The 25,756-nt window shown below is 53.3% G+C and overlaps 1 protein-coding gene across 3 annotated transcripts in view; it reads left to right on the top strand.

The window, feature by feature from the left end:
- Positions 1-1,026: 1,026 nt before the first annotated feature.
- Positions 1,027-25,756, top strand: part of PSTPIP1 (proline-serine-threonine phosphatase interacting protein 1) — a 42,234-nt gene continuing 17,504 nt past the window's right edge. For 2 of the 3 annotated variants that reach the window (XM_050799877.1, XM_050799878.1), the window contains exons 1-3: positions 1,027-1,538; positions 23,915-24,015; positions 24,229-24,303. In XM_050799877.1, the coding sequence (XP_050655834.1) occupies positions 1,503-1,538; positions 23,915-24,015; positions 24,229-24,303 (212 nt within the window). In that variant the 5' untranslated portion in view covers positions 1,027-1,502. The remainder of the gene's footprint in view (positions 1,539-23,914; positions 24,016-24,228; positions 24,304-25,756) is intronic. The other variant, XM_050799879.1, reaches the window with a different exon arrangement.

Raw genomic sequence — 25,756 nt, forward strand, 5'->3', positions numbered from 1 at the left:
TTGGGAGCTCAGCTATTTCATCTGCAGCAACTCTCATCTACTTACCACCCCGTCAGCTGTAAGGCAGACATCAGTGAGGGTGGTGATCTGTGGACAATCCCTGACTCATCCCATTTTGCCAGCCTGCCCTGGGCTCAGGACTTCCTGCTGCATCTTCTGCTGAGGGGGCAGGGCCTGGCTCCTCAGGGCTGGGGTAGGGGTTCTAGTCCAGGGCTCTTCCTCAGGTGGTACCACACAGTGCCCCCAGCACCTGCACACCAAACTGGAAATTCCAGAAATATTCTTGACACCGTCTCCTTTCCAAAGACTGGGTGTGGCAGATGAGGAAGCTGAGGCTCAGCGAGTTGGAGAGTCTATTAAGGTCCCTCAGCCCTTGAAGGGTAGGGTCAAAATGAAAAAAAACTGGGCCTCAGGCTGGGTTTCCAAACACCCTACTCTGTACCTTGATAATACTGTTTCTCTCTCCGTCTATTCCCATTCACTGAGCCGGAAGTCTCCATCTTCAGAGGGGGGTTTTCTGCCCCAAACAGTGTCTAATCAGGAGACTTGAGGCGGTGGCGGTGGTGGGGGGTGGGGGGCAGTGCCGGGGCCTCAGGCTGTTCTCCCTCATCTTGCTGCCTGCTCACCTCACCTCTGTGTGCTCACAGCCCCCCAGAGCACAGCTGTGTCTGCCCCCAGACTGTGGGACCCTTGAGGGCAGGACCTGGTTCGGGTCCCGGAGCAGCCGGGTTTTGATGCATGACAGATGCCCTAGGCCTGGGTAAGCCCCTCAAGAATGGTTTGCTTGTGCGGGGTAGAGAGTCTGGCATCTCTGGGCCCAGCCTGGAAGGGCGCTGGGCTGGCTGGCCAGTGACACACCTGGGGTTCCTGGGCCCCTCCTGGCCACACTGTCGGTGGGCCTCAAGCTCCCTTAGCATATGACCTCTGGAATAGTGAGCCCGCGCCTCTGGAGGGGCAAGCAGAGGCAAGAGCAGGATGGCAGGTGGCAGGCGGGGCTGCACAGGGGAGCACAGCAACTCCACTTCCTGTGGGCGAGGGCCCCGCGCCCGCCCGGGGGGAGGTTGCACAAACCTTCCTGCGCAGGCCTCGGGCTGCCTGCCTGCCTGGCCTGAACTCCAGCCTGCCTCTTCCACTGGCCACTGCCTCCCACACAGGGCTGGCATCCCTGTTCCCTGCTCTGGGTCCCAGACTGTGTCCTCCATCACCGCAGGGTCGGCGAGGGGCTGGGCTGGACACCAGGGCCCGCCCTCCCATCACTGAGCTCCACTCCTTCCTCATTTTGCTGCCGATTCTAGCCCCAAACAAAACAGGTTGAGCCTTTTCCTCCCCTCGGCAGCTCCTCTCTGGCTCATGGCTGCCTTCTGAGTGCTGCAGACGGCGCCGGGCGGGAAGGGGGGCCTGGGCCAGCCCTGCCAGGACTGGGACGGTGCTGCTGGCGCCTGGCCCTCCATCAGGCCAGCCTGTGGCAGGAGAGCAAGCTTTGCCGCGGCAGACGCCTGAGGATGATGCCCCAGCTGCAGTTCAAAGATGCATTTTGGGTGAGTGAGGATGGTTGGGGGCACTGAACAAGTGGAGCGGGCAGAGCTAGGCTGAAATCTCCATGCAGGTGATGGGATGCGGCTCTGAGAGGGGAGCTTTCTCATAAAATAGTGGTTGATTCTTGGTCTTAATAGTCATGGAGGTGACCCGGGCCCCCACCCTTCTGGATTGGAAGGCAAGTGGACTCCATGAATGAGGGTCCTCCTTTCTGCTGCCCCAGCTGTATTCTCCTCTGGGAGACCTCTCCCCACAGCAGGAGCTCCTCAGCAGAGGGTAACACATGGGTGGGGGCTTGAGGAGGATGTGTGGGGCAGCAAAGGAGGGGTCACAGATTTAGAGACTAGACAAACTTGGGTTCAGGTCTTGGCTCTGTTACTTATAGGCTGGGCAAGTCATTTCTGTCTCTGAACCTCAGTCTCTCCATCTATATAATGGGGATAAATAAAAATCAACACACCAACTAAAGCATTGGATCAGCAAGGGGATCCAGTGCACTAAAGACCCCAGCCCCTTGCCTCACTCCAAATGGTAATTCTCTTTCCCTCACCCAGCCCCTTGTCCCTTGCAGACCTTAGGGATCCTTCAAGGAGGTAGCCAGGCGGGCAATTGCTTGCTTACTTTCTTAAATTCAACACAGGCTTAAATCAAGTCATTTCCCCCATGAAATAAGGGCGCCCAGCCAGTGGCAGAGGTAAAGTGACTTGGCCCGGGCCACGTAGCCTGCAGCCCAGCTTGGACCCCCGGATCATCTCAGCATTTTTCCAGCTGTCCTTCAACTCCCCCTCTGCCCCTCAGCTCCAGCTGTGCCCAGGGCTCTGGGGAAAAGCTGAGACCTCTCTGGTTGGAGCTGGGGAATATGGCTGTCCTGGGGTGCTGCCTCCAACCCCGAAGAGGACTCTCTGGCCCTCGGCTCAGCCGGCTGAGCCCCAGCCAACTGCCCTGCCCTCCCTGGGCCCTTTCCTGGGGCTGCAGCCAGGAGGATGAGAGCCACGGAGCCAGGCCTTCCTTCCCTTCCGGCCAGCTCCACTTGGGGCCTGTGGCCAGCGTGTGAATGTTCTGCTTCCTCTGCACTGACTGCACAGTAGGCAAAGGACCCCACATGGGGAGGGCACCTTGTGCCTTTCTGGGCCTCAGTTTCCCCATCTCTACAAAGACAGGGTGGGCGCAGCCCAGAGAATCGAATGGAGGCAGAGCTGCCTCAGCCCATCCGGAGGACCAGGCACCAGGATGCTCAGGGCCCAGGCTGGCAGCTGGAGCCCTGGGTGGTGGGGGTTGTGAGTCACCACCTTGCTGCCCTGCCTTGGTATGCAAAGTTGGGGGAAGGGGTAGGGCCTGGAAACCCAGTCCACTCTAGCCCAGGGCAGGCCAGGACCCCTTGACTATCTTATCACCGAGACCTCTGTCCAGGCCCAGAGCCTAGTGCAGAGCTGGGCAAGGAGCAGCCCCTATGGCAGGATCTGGGCACAGGTAGGGGTGGCGTATAAGGGATCAGGGTGTGGCAGCAGCAGCAGAAGCAAGCAGCCAGCGCCTGTGGAGCTTCCTGAGCGGCATCCTGCCCACACTCTGAGCTTGTCGCACCTCTGGGCTTCCTGGCCTCCAAGTGCCTGCTCTCCTCTGTGGCTGGCTCCCTGGGTCTGGGGTGGGCATATAGTTTCCCTAGGGAAGGCCAGAGCAGGAAGGGGAGAGAAGTAGCCAGTGGGAACCTTTCACACTGAGTCTGGGCCGACGCCCCGAAAGGTCACTGTACGCATCAAGGCATCACCTGCCCCAGGGCTCTGGATTCTAATACCTCTTCCTGATGCTCAGCCCATCCCAGTGCATAACAACTAACATTTGCTGAGCACAAAAGATGTGCCAGGCGCTGTTCCCAAGATGAATGCATATTCACTCATTCAATCCTTCAAACAGATGCTACTGTTCTCTCTCTTATTCAGATGAGGAAATTGAGGCACAGAGACATTAAGAGACTTGCGCAAGGTCACACTGCTGGGATTAAACCCTGGCAGGCTGGCTCCAGCACCTGTGTTGTCGCAGGATCCCTCTATCTTTCATATCACTGGATCTTTTGGCTTCGGGGTAAGAGGAAATCCTCTTATCTCCCAGAGGGGTAAGAAGATCAGAGAAGGTGGCTAGAACAATATTTTGAAGCTTCATTTGTAGACAAATCTGTAAAACAGAAAAGGCACACTACTCTGACCGCAGGTGTTATGTTAGGAACAGCCCAGCCAGCTTGGCCCTTGTCTGGGCCTTCCCCCACCCCAGCCCAAGGCACTGTCATTAAACCCTTCAGCCTGCCAGCACACTGTTTAGAAATGACTGGTTTTTAGGCCGGGTGCAGTGGTTCACGCCTGTAATCTCAGCACTCTGGGAGGCCAAGACAGATGGATCACTTGAAGTCAGGAGTTCAGGACCAACATGGCCAACATGATGAAACCCTGACTCTACTAAAAATACAAAAATTAGCCAGGCGTGGTGGCATGCTCCTGTAATCCCAGCTACTTGGGAGGCTGAGGCAAGAGAATGGCTTGAACCCAGGAGGCGGAGTTTGCAGTGAGCCGAGATTGCGCCACTGCACTCTGGTCTGGGTGACAGAGTTGACAGAGTGGAGGGACCCTACTTTGGCTAAACTAGAAAGATCATGTTTGAGATCACAGCCCTTCAGTTATCACCCATATCACCTCACCCATACAGAACACGGGGCGGAGGAGGGGAGCTAGCCCTGCTGTGTCTGGCTTTAGCTCACAGTAAGGGAGGAAGCAAAAGTGGTTTCTCAGGAGCCAAAGATGATTTCCCTAAGAGCTTTCCTTAAAGCTCATATACTACACTCCTAGGAGACGTCCCCTAGCTTTTACTCAGGTCCTGTGAACTCTAATTTCACCCACAATTTTAACGAACTTGGCATGGGGTCTTTTAGCCTATAGATGTAGCAATTGGTGGCAGTCTGCACAGTACCTGATACACAGTTGGTGATGGATAAATGTTGGTGGACCTGGACTATGAGAGGACATTTCACAGGCAGGGCAGTTAGCAGCCTGATTGTAAGGAAGGAGACAGAAACAGTCTGAAAAGCAGTTGTAATGGTACAGAAGTAGTGGGGACACTCAGCGTGGGTGCAGACACAGTCCTGTCCCTCGGTCGATCTGTTTTTGTAATTGTATCAGTGTGACCACACAGTATTTATTTATAGCCTGATTTTAGCTGCAGCTGAGTGTTCAGATGCATGCTGCTGTAGGAGTGAGGCAGGGCAGACCAGCCACAGGGGAGGGAAGGGATAATGTGATTTCTGTGATACATGCAGATGATAAAGAGCATCATCCCTTGGCAGGAAGTTTGTAAATGAGCCTCAGAGTGGGACCTGTCAGTGAGACAAGGTTGAGTCTGCAAATCCCAGCTGTCCGAGCGGAGAGGGCGTTAGACCTCATGTTGTCTAGCCTAGCACTGAGTCTAAGGAGCTGGGAAACCCAGAGAAGGAAGGGTCCTCCCCCTGCCCCCAGTTTGTCACAGCTCCACTCCCAGTAGGCGGCTGAACTATTGCAAGAAATGTCTGTCTGTATCCTCTGCACAGGGCTGATGAGTGGGGTACCAGCTGAGGATGTGTTCATAGAATAAATGAATGGACAGTGAATGTCTCCATGGTCCATCTCCCTTCCTGAACCCATTTTTTACTTCATTTCACTTTTTTTGGAGACAGAATCTTACTCTGTCGCCCAGGCTGGAGTGCAGTGGCACAATCTCAGCTCACTGCAACCTCCACCTCCTGGGTTCAAGCGATTCTCCTGTCTCAGCCTCCCGAGTAGCTGAGATTACAGGCGTGCGCCGCCACATCCGGTTAATTTTTGTATTTTTAGTAGAAGTGGGGTTTCACCATGTTGGCCTGGCTGGTCTCGAACTCCTGACCTCAGATGATCCACCCACCTCGGCCTCCCAAAGTGCTGGGATTACAGGCGTAAGCCACAGTGCCCAGCGCTTCATTTCACTTTTGTTATATTCTGCAAATATTTGGTGAGTAGGGCTCTCTACTAGGTGGTCCACCCTGGACCCCTGAGCTTCTTCACCCTGCAACATCTAATCAGATGAATGAGACTGTCTTGACCTGAAGGAAGCCATGGTCCAGTGCCAGGGCTGGAGGAATAACTGGGTCAGGCAAGGAGTGCTCTGAGAGGAGCAGCATCTCAACTGTGCCATCCCCTCACAGGACCCCCATCCCTCACAATATGTATGTCCATCTAATGGCCTTTGCAAAGATGTCATTAGATATTGTTTTAAGAGGGAAAATCTAGTTCTGGATCAGATTCTATTGAGATCCACATCCTATCCCTTTTAGGGTAGTTAAAAGGAAAAGTAAGGACCTGGGGAGGCTGGGCCACATGCACTACAGTGACTGTCACCCACCTTTTGGGTGGGAACCACCAAGGGGGTATGGGGACAATAGGCGTGAACTTTCCCCTTGACATGTGGGCGTCTCTCCCCTTTAAGGTTGGGCTCTGGCTCCATCTGGAAACCCCTGTGCCACACTGGGAGGAGCTGAGCCTCCCCAAGCCCATTTAACAGGTGACAGCATTGATGCTGGGTGGGGCAGTGACTCACCAGCTTCACACAGTGGGACTGGCCAGGCTGGTCCGCCCCTTCCCTATGTGGCACTCAGCCACTGGTGCCTTTTCCCTCCCCAGTTCTGAGACGCTGAGATGCCCATTTATGAGACTACAGAGAAGGGGACTGAGGGGCGCTACTTTGACCTGTCACAAAGCTGCCTGTCTCTACCCCCAGACTTGTCTACCATGGCCCAGGGGCATTAGGAGAGCCTGACATTTGCTGGGCACCTGTTCTGTCCTGGGCATTTAAAGATATGTGTGTGTGTGTGTGTGTGTATATATGTATAATTTAAAGTGTGTATGTGTGTGTGTATATATATATTTAAAGTGTGTATGTGTATATATATACTGTCTAAAGAAACAAAATCGACTAATATAAAATCCTAAAAGGAAAGTGGGGAAATGGAGAAAACTAGGAAAAGAAAAAGCACCTTTAGTCTAATCACACAACTGCTAAGATATTGCTGTGTTTGGGTGAGATTGCCTTACATAGGTGCAAGCATACTGTGTACACAATTTCGTATTTTCCCTCTCTTTTAAAAATTTTTTATTTTTGCAGAGGTGAGGTCTCCCTATGTTGCCTAGGCTGGTCTCAAACTCTTGGGCTCAAGCAATCCTCCTGCCTTGGTTTCCAGAGTGCTGGGATTACAGGCGTGAGCCACCATGCACGGCCCTCCCTCCTTTTTTTCTAGTATTCTAAATTTTATTTTAAATTGTAGTGAAATACACATAACATAAAATGTACCAGCTTACCCATTTTTTTGGTGTATGGTTCAGTAGCGCTAGTGTTCACAGTTTGCCACCCTCTCCTTTTTTTTAGCGTAACTCACTCCATCAGGAACACTTATGGGTGTGGACATGGGTTCCTCATTTTCGGCCACACCGATGTTCATGGCTGCACAATGCTCTAGCTTGTGAATTTGGTGACTATGCTGTGATTTTTTTGCCCAATCCCCCATGGTTGAACATTTAGGTTACTGACAATTATTTATTATTCTGGACAGTAACACCATGGGTAGATCTTTGACTCTAAAGGTTTTTCACTTGGGGATAATTTCTTTGGGCAGAGGAGGCTAATGGCTCTTTTCCAGGGGAGGAGGCATTTCTGGGTGAAAGAGTGGGGGCAGTTCTTTAGCCATGGGCACTAGCAGCCACTTTGGGATCCCCCATAGTCCTCTGGTTGGGCAGGAGCTTTTTCACACAGAAAGGAGGGACCCCAGAATGGCCTGGAAGGATCAGGGCCTGTGGGTGGGGCCCTGCTGGAAACTAGAGCCTGCTCTGACTTTGTGGAAGGCCTTGCAGCCCAGCAAACTGCTGTGGCTTTGAAGGCCCTGGACATCCTGCCTTTGCTGCCACCAAGTACCTTCTCAGCACCTGCCTGGCTGCATCTGTCAGAAGGAGTGAGGACGGAGGCTCTCCCTTTCCTGATTGGGAAAGCTCTTTAAGACCTGATGTTCCCTGTAAAAAGCAGAGAGTATCTAGCAGTGTGTCTGGTCAGCAACCCATTGTGAAAAGTGGGGAAATAAGCATTTATACTGGCACAGGCTTGTTGTATTGACAACAAAAATCTGTGGACGGATGCACAGGGAGCTCATTAAAGTGGTTGCCTGTTGTGAAAATGAGAGAAAAGAGATGGATGAGGGATGAGGCTGAGCGTCTGTGAATGTTTTCAGGATTGATGTTTTTATACTGTTTGATTTTTGAACCATATGAATGTATTAATTATTCAAAATTAAATCAAACAATTAAAAATGAAAAAGATGACATTTATTTCAAGTCCCATGAAGAATTTTTCCCTGAATCCCAGCTACTTACATCATCCCCTGAGAAGCAGCAATGCTGCCTGTTTGCTGAGTGCCTGTTCTGTGCCAGGCATGGTGCCATTCAGTCCACATGCTCCCAAACCCATCGTCAGTGTCTTCCTGACTCTGTGATGGGACCTAAGGCACGGCAGGATTAGGACCAGACCAGGGTCACCTGTGCAGGGTAGAGCAGGGACTCCCACCCAGGTCTGTCAAACTCTATTGCCCTCTGCCCCTGAATTCTAGAGAGTTTGTTCTTGCTTCTATTTTAATTTGTGTAGGATGAAAGGATGGCTCCCTACATATTAACATTGGTGTCTATGGATTTGGAAGTAGGATTCTCTCCATCCCCCATCTGATTTTCTGCAAGTCAATACAGAGTACCTGTGTCATTAAAAAGAAAATATTTAAAAAGAAAACTAAGTAATTCCTGCTTTCAAGACTGAATTGGTGTTTCTACGCCAAATTTGTGGTTTGCTAGCACGCCCTTTCCACACACTGTGCATACTTTGTGGTACATGGGCCTCTGGTGACCAAGAACTTGGTTCATCTGTGCCAGTTCCACAGGACATGTCTGGCTGCTCAGGTGTTAGAAGATTGCAGAAGTTTGTGGTCTTGCTTGCTCTGCTTTTGCGATGCCTGCAGATGGTCACTGCCAGGATTTGCTAGCTGCAGGGTTCTGGGTCGATTTGGTGTTCTTAATTCAATTTTATTCTTGATAAAAAACAAGATCTGCTTCTTGATGACCTGCTTTGTGCTCCAGTCCCCAGGAACCCACGTGCTTTTCCTGGCTGCTCCTGGCATCTACACAGAGCTAGGGCAGCCCCTGGGATGGAGAAGGAGGGCCTTTCTTTGGGCTTTGGAGGGTGGGTGAGGATTTGAGATGTCAGGAGGACAAACGGCACTCAAGGTGGGAGGCACGGCATGGGCAAAGGTGTGGAAGGGGGTTTGGAAGACAGTTTTCTGGCCCAGAGCATTGTGCAAGGTGACTGGTAGGAAGGGAAGGCACGAGCTGGATTATGAAAGGTCTCTGCCCTAAGTGGTGGCAGGGATACTTTCTTCTGCCTTTCTACACCCTCTCTGGTGGTGGCTGTTTCCTCTCGTGCAAAAGAAAACAGAGGCTGCAGGCTGTGAGTGGGATGCCCTTCCTCCTCACCCAGAGCCTGGCTGACGCTGCAAACCACACAATGGAGGGAACTTTGGGTGGAAACCAAGACTGCCTCTGCTTCCAGCTAGAGAGAATGATGCCCTGGGCCCTGGGCCGCCCACACCGGGACTCCCATTTGGGTTGGCTCTGGAAGGTTCCTCCCTCACAGACTCAGTAATGACCCATCCTCCAGGCTTAGAAGGAAATGGCTTCTTGAGAGGCCGAGGGGAGTGGATCACCTGAGGTCAGGCGTTCGAGACCAGCCTGGCCAGCATGGTGAAACCCTGTCTCTACTAAAAATACAAAAAATTAGTGGGGCATGGTGGCTCGTGCCTGTAACCCCAGCTACTCAGGAGGCTGAGGCAGGAGAATTGCTTGAACCCAGGAGGTGGAGGTTGTAGTGAGCTGAGGTTTCACAATTGCACTCTAGCCTGAGCAACAAGAACGAAACTCCGTCTCAAAAAAAAGAAGAAGGAAGCGGGCTTCTTTGAAGCCTCACCCAGCCCTCACCCACACTTGCTGGATGGCCTTGGAGAATCATTTTCCCTTTCTGAACCTCAGTTTCCTCATCTGTAGGATGTCAGGGTCATCATCACTTAAGATAAGGGCTTTGAGGATGGGGTGGCTCAGGGCAGTACTAAGGGACCACCTCCTCCTGCGGCTCAGGGCAGCGCTAAGGGACCACCTCCTCCTGCAGCTCAGGGCAGTGCTAAGGGACCACCTCCTCCTGCTCACCATAGTGGGGTAGCAGACCAGGAACAGGTCCCAGGGGACCCAGATTTATAATTGGATATGCACCTATAGGGTGAGCCTTATACATAGATCTTGCTGTTTCCAGAATGCCTCCTCCACTGATGTTCAGCATTGCATGTTATACTCCACCATTAGAGAATCATTCCTTTGGTTTCAAATAACAAGATGATCTATGTTATCTCACTGAATTCCAGCAATAGTCCTGTGAGGTCAGTATTCTTATTACTGTTTTACAGAGAGGAAACTGAGCCTCATGGAAGGGATGTGGGCCTGGGAGATGCCACAAGGATGGAATTTCGGACTGGGCTAGGCCTGGATGCCACCTTCCCAGGTCTGGGTCAGAGAGCCCTTTGCAGTTAATGGGAGGGTGTGGTGGTTTTCTGAGGCCTGGCACACTGAGCAATGGGTGATGGAGCAGGCAGGAGAGTGACAGCTCCTCCCACTTGTGTTGACAGGCCACCCACCATTGGGCAACAGGAAGTGCCAGCTGGAACCCTGGAGACCAGCAACCAGTGTGGGGATGCGGTGGTCAGATGGAACTCAGGGCTTCCCAGCTGTGGAAACAGGAACGGGAAACAGTCACACTGGGGAGGAAGTGAGGGGGTGATGGGCTGAGGCAAGAGCATGCCTGCATGGCTAGAGAGAGTGACCAAGGTTGAGAGTAGTTGGAGATAAGGTCAGAAATAGAACAGCGGCCAGGCGGGGTGACTCATGCCTGTAATCCCAGCACTTTGGGAGGCTGAGGCGGGAAGACCACTTGAACCCAGGAGTTCAAGACCAATCTGGGCAACATGGTGAAACCACTTCTCTAAAAAAAAAAAAAGAAAGAAAAAAAAGGTACAAAAATTAGCTGTACCTGGTGGTGCACACCTGTAGTCTCAGGTATTTGGGAAGCTGGAGTGGAAGGGTCACTTGAGGCCAGGAGTTGGAAACTGTAGTGACTGCATGATCGCACCACTGCACTCCAGCCCGGGCAAAAGAGCAAGACTGTCTCAAAAAAGAAAAAACAAAGAAAGAAAAGAAATGAAGCAGAGAGCCAGACTGTAGGACTGTCATTCTAAAAAATCCCAATGCCTAGGCCACACCCAGGTCAATTACATCCCGATTTCTGGGAGCAGGACCTGGACATCAGTATTTTTCAAAGTTCCCCAGTGCCTCCATGTAGAACTTTAGGTTGACAGGCGTCAACATAGATAATTGTGGTAATTAGTTACCATTGCTGGCCGAGCGTGGTGGCTCATGCCTATAATCCCAGCACTTTGGAAGGCCAAGGTGGGAGGATCACCTGAGGTCAGGAGTTCAAGACCAGCCTGGCCAACATGGTGAAACTGTCTCTACTAAAAATACAAAAAATGTAGCCAGGTGTGGTGGTGCGTGCCTGTAATCCCAGCTACTCGAGAGGCAGAGGCAGGAGAATTGCTTGAATCTGGGAGGCAGAGGTTGCAGTGAGCCAAGATTGTGCCACTGCACTCCAGCCTGGGGAATAAGAGCTCAATATCAAACAAAACAAAACAAAAATTACCGTTGCTGACAATGGGCATACATCTGGTTTGTACCATTTTCATGACCTCATTTGACTCACCTGAGTGAGCAGAGGTTAAAAGTTTTGGGAGTGGTGGTAATTATATGTAACATAAAATTGACCATTTTAACCATTTTTAAGTATTGATTCAGAGGCATTAAGAACATTCACTATTTCCTGAACTGCTTCATCATCCTGAACAGAAATTGTACCCATCAAACAATAACTCCCCACTCCTTCACCTCATACCTTGTTCTACCTCGATTCTACTTTCTAGCTCTATGGATTTGCCTATTCTAGTCATCTCCTATAAGTACAATCAGATAATATTTGTCCTTTTGTGTCTGGCTTATTTCAGTTAGCATAATGTCTTCAAGGCTCATCCATGTCATATCATGTGTCAGAATTTTCTTCCTCTTTATAACAAAATACTATTCCATTCTACACATATACTTTATTTTGTACATCCATTGATCCATCGATGGCCACTGGGCTGTTTCTTTGAGCTATTGTGAATAACACTGCCATGAACATCTGTGTACAAGTACCTGTTGAAACCCTGCTTTCAATTCTTTTATATATATACCTAGGAGTGGAATTGCTGGATCGTATGGTAATCCTTTATTTAACTTTTTGAATAACTGCCAAACAGTTTTACATTCCCATCGACAATGCAAAAGGGATCCAATTGCTTCATATCTTTGCCAACTCTTGTTAATTTCTATTTTTTTTTTAATCATAGCCACCTTAGGAGGCATGAAGTGGTATCTCATCGCAGTTTTGATTTACATTTCTCTAATAATTAATGATGTTGAGCATCTTTTCGTGTGTTCATTGGGCATTTGTATACCTCCTTTGGAGAAAGTCTATTTAAGACTTTTGCCCACTTTTGAATTGGTTGTCTTTTTATTGTTGAGCTGTAGGAGTTCTTTATATATTCTGGATACTCATCCTTTATCAGAGATATGATTTGTAAATATTTTCTCCCACTCCGGAGTGTCTTTTCACTCTTTTGATATTGTCTTTTGATGCACAAAAGTTTTTCATTTTGATGAATGCAATGTGTCTACTCTTTGTTTTGTTGCCTATGATTTTAATATCATATCTGAGAAATAATTGCCAAGTTAAATATCATGAAGTTTTTCCCTATGTTTTCCTTTTAAAATTTTGTAACTTTAGGTCTTACATTTAGGTGTTCAATTCATCTTGAGTTCATTTTTGCATATGGTATAAAGTAAGGGTCCAGCTTCATTCTTTTGCATGTGGATATCCAGTTTTCCCAACGCCATTTGTTGAAGTCTGTCCTTTTCTCATTGAATGGTCTTGGCACCCCTGTCAAAAATCAATTGACCATATATGTTAGGGTTCATTTCTGAGCTCACTATTTCCATTCTATTGGTTATATGTCTGTCCTTGTGACAGTACCACACTACTTCAATTACTGTAGCTTTGTAGTAAGCTTTGAAATCAAGAAGTGTGAGTCCTCCAACCTTATTCTTCTTTTTCAAGATTGTTTTGGCTCTTCGGGGGCCTGAGTAGAGCTGCTTTTGTTGTTCCCATTTTATAGGTGAGGAGACTGAGGTCTGGACCCTCCTAAGTTTGCCCAACCTGGACTGGCCACGAGTCCATGACAGACTCCTCATCATATTCCCACCGTAGGCACACATAGGGAGACACTTGCTTTAGAGGGCCCCTGGGTTGTGGGCTCCTCCCTGCGATTGCTCTGCCTTCCAGCTCCCCCAAGAAAGTCCATCTATGACGTCTCGACTTCCTTAAGGCCCACCAGCTCTCACTCTTCTTCAAGGAGGGTCTGGAGGGAAGGCCTGGAGGCTGGGTCACCAACTTCCTCAGTGGATCAAGAGAAGACCCTGCAAGGAATTAATGTCTGTCCCAGCCTCAGCTTGCCTGGACCTGAGGAGCCTTTAAAAATCAGGACTTTTGGCCCTGTGCAGTGGCTAATGCCTGTAATTCCAGCACTCTGGAAGGCTGAGGCAGGTGGATTGCTTGAGCCCAGGAGTTCAAGACTAGCCTAGGCAACATGGCAAAACCCAATCTCTATGAATAATACAAAAATTAGCTGGGGCATGGTGGTGCACACCTGTGGTCCCAGCTACTTGGGAGGCTGAAGTGGGAGGATCACTTGAGCCCAGGAGGTCGAGGTTGCAGTGAGCTGTAATCATGCCACTGCACTCCAGCCTGGGCAGTTGCCGCCCAGGCTAGAGTACAGGGGCGCGGTCTCAGCTCACTGCAAGCTCTGCCTCCCGGGTTCATGCCATTCTCCTGCCTCAGCCTCCCGAGTAGCTGGGACTACAGGTGCCCGCCACCATGCCTGGCTAATTTTTTGGATTTTTAGTAGAGACGGGGTTTCACTGCGTTAGCCAGGATGGTCTCGATCTCCTGACCTCGTGATCCACCCATCTCGTGCCTTGTGTGTCAGGCTGCAGAAATTTCATCCCAGGCCTCAGATAACTCCCAGTCCTCAAGGGAAGGAGCTTGTACTCAGGGTCCAGCCGTCTTTTTGTTTTGTTTTGTTTTGTTTGTTTTTCGAGACAGAGTCCTGCTCTCTTGTCCAGGCTGGAGTGCAATGGCACCGTGTCGGCTCACTGCAACCTCCATCTCCTGGGCTCAAGCAATTCTCCTGCCTCAGCCTCCCGAGTAGGTAGGATTACGGGCACCTGCCACCACACCCAGCTAATTTTTGTATTTTTAGTAGAGATGGGGTTTCATCGTGTTGGCCAGGCTGGTCTCGAACTCCTGACCTCAAGTAATCCACCCGCCTCGGTTTCCCAAAGTGCTGGGATTACAGGTGTGAGCCACTGCACCCGGCAGTCTTGATTTGAGTCCTACCTCTGTGTAGGCTGAGAGTAAAATGTTAAATAATGAATGGTCCCAGAGAGCACCAGACTCCTCACACAGCCCAGCTCCCCAGGCCTGGGGTAGGGGGAGCATCTGACTCTACTTAGAGCCATGTTTCTCCGCAACGTGGCTCTGTGCAACATGTCCACTGGCTGTGTTGGGCAGAGTAGAGCAATTTCCCAGGCTCCAACATAGAAGCCTTTACTTGGCAGGCGCCATCTTTGTCTCTCACTCTGACCTTAGAGCCCAATGGCCCGCTTTGATCCTACTACACTCATGCGTGGCCCTGGGGAACCCCTCAACTCTCTGAGCCTTGGTTCCTTGTCTGTAAACATTGTAGTAGTAAACCAACGTTAGAGGATTGCGAGTGGAGACGTGCAGGTTAACGGCCAAGCAAGGATAAGGAGCCCCGCATGCCGTCCCCTGCAGGTGCGGAGTCCAACTAGCCCCTAGGCACGGAAGGCCTCAGGCTCAGCTCCGAGGTCCTGAACCTGCTGAGGCTGGCAGAGGGGGCTAAAGGGCCTCTAGAGGCTGCAGGGGTCTCTCCCTGCCTTCAGGGAAGGGCATGGGCATAGGAGTGGGGCTCCCCTGAAGCTCTAGGGGCCCATCTCTGTCTCTTGAGCAAGTCCCAAGCCCAAGGGAGCCTGCCAGCCCTCACACCTACAGCAATTCACAGCCGCAAAGCAGGACACCCCATATCAGCCCTATAAGGGCTTAGGAGTCCACATATTCTCCCCAATTTACAGATGAAAAAATTGAGGCCATAGAGTGGGAGCCACTAGTCTAGAGAAGTGTCCCAGCTAGGATGAAACTCAGTTCTTGTAAACGCCCCTTCCCTGGGCTCCTCTCAGTTAACATGCATGAATCCTTTCGGCTGCCCTTCCAGGAGCCCAGTGAGCGTCAAGTGCCCTGCATGAGGCTCCTGCAGATGTTGTCCATTTAGTCCTCAGAGCCCCTGGAAGTGGATGATGCTCTCATCCCCATCTTACAGAGGAGGAATCTGGGCCCAGGAGGTTTGTGACTCATGCAGACTGTATGGAATGGGCCAGAACTAGAACCCAGTGCCTGAGCCCTGTCACGCCCCACTGCCTGGACTCGCTGTGGGCCTGTGCTCCCCTGGGACATCCCTGGCAGGTGTAGGTGGTGTGGGAGGGCAATGCCTGGGGACGGGGGTGTGCAACAACAGTGCCTGGACCACTGGTACCCCTGGCTGGTCACTCACAGGCAGGAACCCATGTAGCAAGGAGCCCTGCTCTTCCTGTGAAGACAGCTGGACCCCTCCTGGCTGGTTATAGGGTCAGTGCCTCCTCCAGGGCTCAGGGTCTCGGGTGGCTCAGCTCCATCCTCCCCTGCATCAGTCACCCCCAAGGGCCCACGGCCTCCCTTCCTCACTTGCCCTCACTGTCGGCCTCTGCCTCCTGCCTCACCCACTGCTGGATCCTAGTGAGCCCCCGACTGCCAAATCAGCTTGGCAAGGGCTGTGCACAGCTGTGTGACCTGGACGAGTCACTGTTATCCTCAGTTCCTCACCTGCCTGAAAGATGGGACAGTAACAGCACAGTACTGACTTGACAGGGTTCCTTGAGGATTGGAGGGCATCATGCGTGAGAGCCCCACCAGGCACCCTACCCACTTAATCCCTTCCCCTGAATCTGGAACCTGGTCCTGGTTCCTATGACCTCCTGGGAAGGTCCTGCCCCTTGCTGTGCATGACTTGGCTCTCCTCAGTCTAGCCTCAGGCCACCTTTACAGACACCTGCTCCATCTCCCTGCACCTGTCTCTGTTACCTTGAAGCAGGCTTGCACAGGAACAGCACTAGCACTGGACTTCCAGGCAGCTGAGCCTGAGGGGCGTGTCTCCATCTACCTCTGGCCATCTTGTGTTTGCTCCTTGCCTCCTCTCTCACTTTTCTTCTCTTTTCTTTTTCTTTTGAGACAGGGTCTTACTCTGTCACCCAGGCTGGAGTGCAATGGCATAATCTCGGCTCGTTGCAGCCTCTGCCTCCCAAGTTCAGGCGATTCTCCTGCCTCAGCCTCCAAGTAGCTGGGATTACTGGCGTGTGCCACCACACCCAGTTAATTTTGTATTTTTAGTAGAGACAGGGTTTCACTATGTTGACCAGGCTGGTCTCAAACTCCTGGGCTCAAGTGATCTACCCCCCTCAGCCTCCCAAAGTGCTGGGATTTCAGGTATGAGCCATCATGTCCAGCCCTCTCTCACTTTTCTGCATGTTTTGGTCTCATGACACAGGAGAAAGAAGTGGGAATTGGGCTGGCCCCATGAGAGTGCAGGAGGGAAGGAGGCAGGGGAACTGAGGTAGCGGGGCACTTTCCTGCCTCGTCATTGAAAAGGCCTATTTAAAAGAACAAAGCTTTCAAGCCAGACAGACCTTGGTCAAAAGCCAGACGCCCCATAACATTAGAGAGAGTCATCTCTCTTGTCGTCACCTTCCTCATCTTCATGACAGACAGCTGCCTCGTGATCAGTATTGCTGAGGGCAGGTGCCACACTCATGCGCAGTGTGTCCTTGTCCAGTGCCTGTATTGTCCCCTTAGTGGGACCCCTGGGAGTCCCTGGAAGCTCACAGGGCTCTGATGGGGCCCCTGTCAGCCATGGGCCTGTGGGCCTCCCAGCACAATGGAGCCCAGCCCAGGCATCTTCGGGGCCCGGCCAGCTGGGCTGCTCAGGTGAGGGGCTCTGTAAGGCCCAGTAGAGGCCATCAGACTGGGACTCGGAGGAGAACCGTGGCACTCTGGAAACTCATTTCTAATCTCAAGGTCCTGTCAGCCCAGGTGAACACAGAGTTACTCATCTGACAACATTAATGCACAATTGTTCTCTAAAAACTGTCTGTCTTTGCCTTCTTGGCCCTCTCTGTTCAACACTTACCCTGGGCCATCTCAGACAGCTGTAAGTCATCCTTGTCCCATATTTATTTGCTTATCCATGGATCCCAGCAGCACTTGGGTCAGGGAACCCCTAGACAGCAAGTCTCTAGTTTCACATCTGAGGCTTGAGTCCTCTCTGTGGAACCAGACCTGCTTACAGACTGTAGTGATGGGCGCTCTCCACCTGTCAAAGCACCCCGCCCTCTTTCCATACCTGCAGCCACTCGGGCTCCTGGGAAGCCTTTCCTTGTATTGACCAGGAGTTGGCCTCCCTGTCTCTGCCCCCATGAGTCCTGGCCTGGGCTGGGAAATGCCAGTCACTAGTGCTCCCTCTGCTCCTGATGCCCTCACAGAGATCTCCAGGTGAGACTGGAACCTCAGCAGTTCCCTCACAGCTTTGGCTTGGAACCCTCCTTCCCTCCCTATCACCTCCTCCCAAATACTCTGGGTAAGCAACTGCCTTGTTTACTGAGGGCTCTGGCCATCCATCCATCCATCCATCCATCCACCCACCCACCCATTCACCCATCCACCCACCCATCCATCCACCCACCCACCCATTCACCCATCCACCCATCCATCCATCCACCCATCCACCCATCCATCCATCCACCCGTCCATCCATCCATCCACCCACCCATTTACCCATCCACTCATCCACCCATCCACTCATCCACCCACCCATCTACCCATCCACCCATCCACCCATTCACCCATCCACCCACCCATCTACCCATCCACCCATCCACCCATTCACCCATCCCTCCATTTGTCCACCCGTCCACCAGTCCACCCATCCACCCACCCACCTATCCACCCATCCATCCATCCATCCATCCACCCACCTACCCATCTACCCGTCCACCCATCCACCGACCCATCTACCCATCCATCCATCCATCCATCCATCCATCCATCCATCCATCCATCCATATTGTACCTGAGTGGTTCTTTGCCTGCCTCAATTTGCCAACCAGTAATGGTAGAGAGGAGTCCCATTGTGGGGTACTAACTGTAGGGCAGTGGAATGAGTCTGGTTGCTACTCATTGACTTAGCATGCCTCAGTTTCCATATCTATACAATGGGGATGATAATTCCTGCCTCAGAGGACTGTTGTAAGAAGTAGAGGAGACCAGTATGTCTGGCTTCCTTAAAGGTGCTGGGTAATGGGTCACTGAATCTGCAAGCAAATGATCTGGTCCCCTCCATGGGGCATCTCAGGAAGCAGCAGTCATAAGGCCTTGTCCTCTTGAGGGCCTCACCGAGGCGCTTCTCCAGCCTGTCACTCAGGGTGTCTGTGAGCAGTGTGGTGTGTAGGCACCAGGTGCCAGGATCCAGTGGGGAACCTGAAAGACCCCCTCTGCCTCCATGGAGCTCAGCCCTTCCTACCCCAGGTTCTCAGTCCACAGAAGACAAGCAACAGGAAATAGGTGCTAGCAAACCCACAGTGTCAGCCACACCGGCTGCAGAAGTCACTGCTGGTATGAGGGAGGAGAGCACCCCAGCACCATGCGGCTCCACAACTGCCATCCAAAACAGCTGGGCCTGACTCCCGAGGCGTCTGAGATGACAGGACGGGCAGGGAATCTACACTCCCTGTTCTGTTTCTTCACCCACCAATAAAAGATAATCTTTTTAAAAGGTTTTTTTAAAAAGGAAGGACCTATCAACCCAAGAGCGTGTCAGCCATTAGAAAGATTTTCAGCAAGAATAGGAAGCCTTTTACCAGATGGTTTTTGAACTTGGTAGGGTGCAAGCAGAAACATTTTTCTTTCCTCTACCTTCCAAATCCGCTGCTAGGTCTTGCCTCCCCACCTGTGGGCCCATGCTGGAGCTTTCCTAGTCGTCTTCAGGTGTAACCCAATCCAGTCCAACCTAGTGTCACAATTTCACTCTGTCATTCAATGTAAAGCTCCCCAGTCCCCCGACTTTTATTGGAAGCCTCTGATGGGGAAAAGAGAACAGGGTCGGTTTCCTCCCTTGCCACGGGGTACCCACACTGCACTGCCAGCTGCCTCTGGGGTCTCCATGGGTGGGGTGGGGCACGGGGCCATGACTGTAAAGGGGAGAAACGTCTCATTGCCCTGGTATTCTTGTAACTGGTGACAGCGAATGCACACAGGCTCAGCCCTTTCTCTCCCTGGCACCTGGGCAGGTTTTTTGGTGACCCTGCCCCGCTACAGTCCCTAACCACTCCGTTCCCTACAGCCTTCCACTTCCAGCCCCTCCCACTGCACCCAAGAGTCTGCTCCACTCAGCTGCTCCTTAGGGTCCCTCTCTCCCTGTCAGGCTGTTCTCATGGACAGAATTACCAGGCAGCTCTTCCTGGCTACCTTCCACAGCCCCCACTTGGTTCCCAGGGAAGATTTCGGTGCCAATTCTTGGACATAGCAGATGGGAACTGGGACCAAAACCCAGGCGTCCCCCTCCAAGGTTGGAGGCTTAGCTGTCCTCTGATGGATGGTGTATTCTGGAGTGCCAGGCAAGCGAGCGTTTGAAAAAGGCTTTGCTCTGCTTTAAATGGACCCTCTGGTGGAGGAAGGTGCGTAAGGCGAGAGGGGAGGTGAGGAGGTGACTCACTTCTTCCAGCCTGGCCCCTGCTGAGGGAAGGTGTTTCTGGTGGGGGAGGTGGCGGACAGGCGGGTAGGGCTCGGGGAGCTGCTGCTCGCTGAACTGCCACTGGGTGACAGGCCCTGAGTGTGGGGCTTTGCAGAGAGGCGAAGTAATGGGAAGTTAACAGCCAAGATCGTGGCTTGGGATATCTGGGTTATATCCTGGCTGCATCCTGCAGGTCCCTGGGCAGACTGGGTAACCTCTCTGGGTTACCCTTTCCTCATCCATAAAATGGCAGTCATCATCCCTAGCCCAGTATCCGCCTTGTGGTGAGCCCTGATCTTGAGTCCACTGTTCTCACCTATGCACACCATTTCACTTGCTTCTCAGGACACCTCTCTGTGGTGAGAACTATTAGGCCCATTTTCACAGGGAAGGAAACAGGCTGAGAAGGGCCAGGGTCACGGGAGGTGTGAACCCACATCTAGTCGGTCAGACCCTTCTCAGCCTCTCAGACAGGCCCTAGGACCCTCTCTGAACTGTGGTCCATACTAACAGGACTGTGCCCTAGAGGGGTGGGCTGTCAGGGCCTGAAAAGGGGTTAGCCTCCTGCCCCCACTTCCACAATGAGGAAACTAGGTCCTGAGAAGTAAAGTGGCTTGCTTCAGGCCCTGATGTCTGTGGTCTCGCCCCTGCAGCCACCAAGAGTGTTATGGGCATGAAAAGGGGGAAGTGGTGGTAGGTACAGAGGGTGCTTCTCCACTCAACCGGTGGGGGTGTGGAGGGCCCTGGTCAGCTCACAGGCCTGGGCCATGGCTCACACCAACACCCACCAGAGAATGAAGCCAGTGGGCTATCTCTGGACAGAACAGGCCACCCAGGCCTTGGCCGCACTGCCTCAAGGCAGAGGCAGGAATATGTTTCCTCCCAAGAGCCTCCTCCTGGAGTTCTGGGATGCAGCCTGGAGCCGATGGCCACACACCATGGATGGCGAGGGCTGGGTCCCACATCTGGCTCAAGTGAGCCTCCCAGAGGAAGGGACTGTGCCCGCTCCCCACCTGGCACCCCTAGTCCAGGACAGGTTGTCCTGGGTGCCACATGGCTGGGCCGTGACCACTGGCTGTTCACTGGTTCTCCAGGGCTGCACTCCTCTGACCCAGCCTGGGCACCAGGCTACCCTCTGTGAATCCACAGTAACCAAATTATAGCCCAAAATACAGCTTTGATTTGAGGTGGAGATAATCTGAGTAATCATTTTCAAGAGTTATTTTTTTGAATCATGTTTGGACGTTCCAAAATAGAAAATGGTTCCTGGGCTGTCTATTAAATGGCTGATGTAGGTGTATGGTTTTGGGGACAGGTTGACCTGGGTTCAGATCCCAAACTCTGCCCTTTGCCCATTGTGTGGCTTTGGGCAGTCTCTTTCCCTGCTTGGGCCTCCTGTCCCCATCTTTGCCTCCCAGGATGTGTGTTATGGTCAGAAGATAACGCTATGATACCCTGTGATACCCTGGGTGCAGTGTGTGCCAGGTGGACTTGATAAATAGAGATTTCACAAAGGGCAGGGCCACAGGCAGCATTCAGATGATGGAGGTCGGACAGGAGGAGGGGAGAGGGAGGTAAGAGTGGGGGACAACTAGGGTAGGGCCCCTGGGGGTGATGCTGATGCTGGGCCTTGGGTGGCAGACCCACACGACTGATTAAGTTGTAGGATGGTGGGTTCATTCATTTCCTAAACACATCCTGAGCCTGACTCTCCCAGCTCAGAGCACTGAGTCAGACCCATGCCCTTGATGAGGTGGCAGGGGTGGGGGTGAAGGAGGAGGACGTGGGCTGGGGGAAGGGGTGCAGGGCTGGGAGCCATCGTGAGCAGCCCCTGGAGAGTCAGGCACTTCCTCGGAACCGCCCAGTCCTTGTGACAGTAGCTCACTCAGCCACAGCCCCTGCCAGCAGCCCAAAGCTCTGAGCGGGGGACTGGGCGGGATCCTGGAGCCTGCAGCCTCTGGGGGCTTGAGCACGGCGGTCGCAGCCTGCAGGGCCTCTCGCTGCTTTCTGACTCCTCCTGAATGGCCAACGTAGGTTCAACTTGCTTCTCTTTCCACTCTGGGGGCCTCCATAAGGACAAAAGAAGGGTTCCCTTGGCGTGAGGGCTGGGTGTGGGCTGGGCTCCAGGCGGCCACTCCAGAGGTATCAGGAATAAATGACAGGTCCCCTGAGAGTCCAGATTCTCGTCCTGACTCTGCAGCCTCAAGCAAGCCATTTCCCTCTCTGGCCTCCGTTTCCTGAGGAGTAAGGGGAGCCGCACAAGGTGGCTCCCGGTTCTGGGGTGGGGGGATCTGTGGCATTCTGACCTGAATGCTGGTATCCCTCCAGGCAGGGGCAGGAGGCTGAGGCCCCAGATTTGTTTTTCTTCCCAGCCGCCGGGGGCTCTGACCTGAGGGTCTGAAGCGAGGACAGAAGCTCAGGGATGGGAAGGGGAGGGCTACGGGCTGCAAGCAGCTGCCCACCATAAACCACAGAAATGGAAGCCTGGCCCAGGCTAGCCCAGTGACACCAACCTGGACATGGCCCAGGCTAGCCCAGTGACACCAACCTGGACATGGGGGTGGAGGCCTGCCTCTGAGGCTGGGGGCACAGCTTCTGGCCTTACAGGCTAGACACCCTGCTTGTTGCTCTGTGGGAGAGCTGAGCCTGGGCCAGGCCCTCCTCGGGAATTTCTAGGGATGTTTATGGAGGGGGTAGGAGCTTGGGGTCCTAAGTGTCCTATAGGCCAGGAGAGTCCACCCTTCTGAGCTTGCTGATGGTGGACTGCAGTTGGTGGGAAGCGGGGGTGCTGTTGGGGCAATTTATGCCATTGCTACCCCTCCCTGCTATTTCTGATTCTCCTTAGACCTTGGAGAATACCTTCTCCTTCCAGCACCTGACTCAAATGCCTCTTCCTGCAGAGAGCTCTCCTTGATTTTGACTCCATCCCTGCTCCCCTCACACCCCTAAGGTGGCGTTTGAGGGGAGACATGGGTCAGGGGAAGGAGCACCAGGCTTTACCTGAGTCATGTTAAGTGTGTGCGACCCTGGAGTGTGTGTGACCTTGGAGACTGTAATGTGTGTGGTCAGGGGAGCTGCGACTTCTTGCTCCAGTCTCTGAGGCTTTAGGGGTCCTCAGGGATAGAAAGGAAGACAGACTAGGTGCAGAATGTCAGGCCTGCCTTGGTTCAGTTGGTGACAAAAATCCTGTCTCCCCTGCACCTCAAGCTGCCCTGGAGTAAGCCCAGGAGAGCTTAGGGGGTTGTGGCGGGGAGCCTGGCCCTGGGACCCATTCCCCAGGCCTGGGAGTGTCCTGGGAGACCTCTGTTCCTTCATAGTCCTTAAAGACTGCCTCCCTCCCCCAACTCCTCACACCAGCTTCCCACACCAGCAGCTCAGACACACACCTGGAACCCACTGCACAGGGAGAAAGGAGAATTGGGTTGGCCAGAACGACAGCCAGGGCAAGCTGGGCAAGTGCCAGGCAGCAGAGGGTAGCTGTCCCTGGAGAGTTCTCTGAGGCTCCCCACCCCACCCCAGTCCAGAGGTGGATGTAGGGTGTGTTTGCGTGTGCTCTGGCCTTGACTGAAGTAACCCTCCATGACCATCTCCCTGGATCTGCATGAGGGGTGTTTCCTGAGCCCACAGAGAGCCCAGCGTGGCATCTGGCACACGGCTGGTGCCCAAGAAACTGCAATTGCTGTGATGGTCATGGAGACTGCACAGTGCTGAGGCAAAGGGCAGGGACTCCAGTCAGACACCCTGGGGTTCAAGGCCAGGCCAGCCACTTTGTAGCTGGGCCACTCTGGATGCGATCATGTGTCATCCACCTGCACCTCGGTTTCCCCACTTAGCTGAGATAGGGATATTGGAAGGGTGGCACCGTGAATGAGTGAATTTCAGGGCTGACTGTCATCAGGGGGACTTAAGGGTGGCCCTTCCCATCTGCTATCTCATGCTGATGTGTGTCTTGTCCTGTGAGCTCTGATGCCAGGCCCGGCACCTCCAGCCCTGTCAGCTGGGTGGGGTTCACTTATGTACCTATCACCTCCGCAGATGTGAGGGGACCTGTGTGCCTGTGTAAAGCCCGGTCTGGAGTCCCAAGAGCTTGCCCTGAGCAGGGGAGATAGAGGCAGGAGAGAGGCTGTTCCTGGAGATGGTGGGAGGGTCCCCACAGGGCTGTGCTTGGTGTTGCCTGGCCGTGGCCCTCATGTGTCCTTCTGTCCTGTGTCACAGTGCAGGGACTTCACAGCCCACACGGGCTACGAGGTGCTGCTGCAGCGGCTTCTGGATGGCAGGAAGATGTGCAAAGACATGGAGGAGCTACTGAGGCAGAGGTGAGCTGCTGGGCAGGCCACAGGGAGCACAGGGCAGGAGACAGGTGCCTTCCACTTAGCTCCTGGGGTAGTGGCCGAGGCCCCCATCCCAGCCAAGCCATGTCAGAACATGTCCTGCTTTAAAAAAACTCTCCTGTGTTCCCTCAAACCTGGGCCTCCCCCAAAGGGGGCAAGTCACTGATGATCTTTCAAATGCCCTTTTTTTTTTTGCAGGGCCCAGGCGGAGGAGCGGTACGGGAAGGAACTGGTGCAGATCGCACGGAAGGCAGGAGGCCAGACGGAGATCAAGTAAGAGCTCCCAGGCCCTTGGGCTCACTCCTCTCCTCTGCTGGCAGTTTCTGGGCCTTTAAATGAGGTTTAGGGCTCCCTGGCATGGGGGAGGCTGGGCAGAACCAGGGTAGGTCTGGATTGCTCATGAGGCGTCGGGACTCCTCCTTGGTGCCTGGTTATCGGGCATTCAGGGTGAGGCCAGGTTCTGTGCGGGAGGAAGCCCGAGAGTCTGAGTGCTGGAAAGGGTCTGGGCGGGGGAGACAGGAGGCCATCCATCCTCAGTCATTTGCAGTACAGCCTGCACCAGCCTGGGTGGCCTCCACTGAAGTCCTGAGGGGCAAGTGACAGGCCTCTCCACTGGTGGCCCAAGCCTCCTGCAGCACTGGCTCAGCATGGGCTTCAAAGATGGAGATGTAGCCAGAGACAGGGGTCCAGAAGGGGACACACCTGGGTTCCGGTGCCAGCTCCTCATCCCCCAGCTGTCTGACCATGGGCTGGCTGCTGACACACTCCGTGGCTCCATTTTCTCATCAGTGATGGGATAGTAACGCAGCCCTCCTCAAAGGAAGAAGTGGGCTCAGGGGCTTAGCTGAGGCCTGGTTAGAGGGCAGGCCATCAGGGGAGTGGCTCCGATGAAGCAGGGGTCTCCAGCCCCGCAGCGCTCTGCACGAAGACCGCTGGGGTGGGAGGAGGGGTGAGGAGATCAGGCTGAGTTCAGGACAGAACCACCCTAACAGTGGAGTGGAGGGGCTGCTCTGGGGAAGGCCCCGACTGTCCCCCTGGGTGAGGACAGAGCCAGGTCCAGGGGAAGACAGACCATCGGCCTCCAAGTTCTTGAAAGGTCTCTGCAGAGTCCTCCTGCCGAGGGGCCCTGAGACCTGACCTTGCAGCTGTTGTGGAACCCCTTCCCCTCCTGCCTGCTCCCCCGAAACAGGAACTGAATGTGCCATACTCTGAAGGTCCCCCAAAGACACCAGGCACCCTGGCGGCTCCTGCTTCCAACCAGGAGCCAGAGATCACAGGAAGGCTTAGATGTGGCATGAGCCATGTGTGAGGCCAGAAAGTGTGCACACAGCCCTGGGAGGACGGAGGGCTCCAGGGAGTCCTTAGAGCTCTGGTCCCAGCTCGGCCGATGTGAGCTGTGGGACTGAGGGCAAGTCGCCTAGCTTCTCCAAGTTTGTTTCTCATCTCCCACTCCAGTGAGCTGCTGTACAGATCAACACGAACATGGTCTGAGGGCCTCGCAAGGGAAGGGCTGAGGGCCGGGTGCAGACTGGGCACAGAGGAGGGCTCAGAACATGGTGAGGAGCGAATGGATGTATGCCTTCTGCAGGAAGCAGTGCCCAGAGCTCTCAGTCAGGTGGGGAGCAGCTGTGGGGGCCTGGCAGCACAACCAAGGGAGCCCCTCCTGGCCTCCTGGCCTCCCGGCCTCCCGGCCTCCAGGCCAACTGGAAGATAACTTTCCCAGAAA

The sequence above is a fragment of the Macaca thibetana genome, chromosome 7 (genome assembly GCF_024542745.1).
Source record: "Macaca thibetana thibetana isolate TM-01 chromosome 7, ASM2454274v1, whole genome shotgun sequence".
NCBI classification, from domain to species: Eukaryota; Metazoa; Chordata; class Mammalia; order Primates; family Cercopithecidae; genus Macaca; species Macaca thibetana.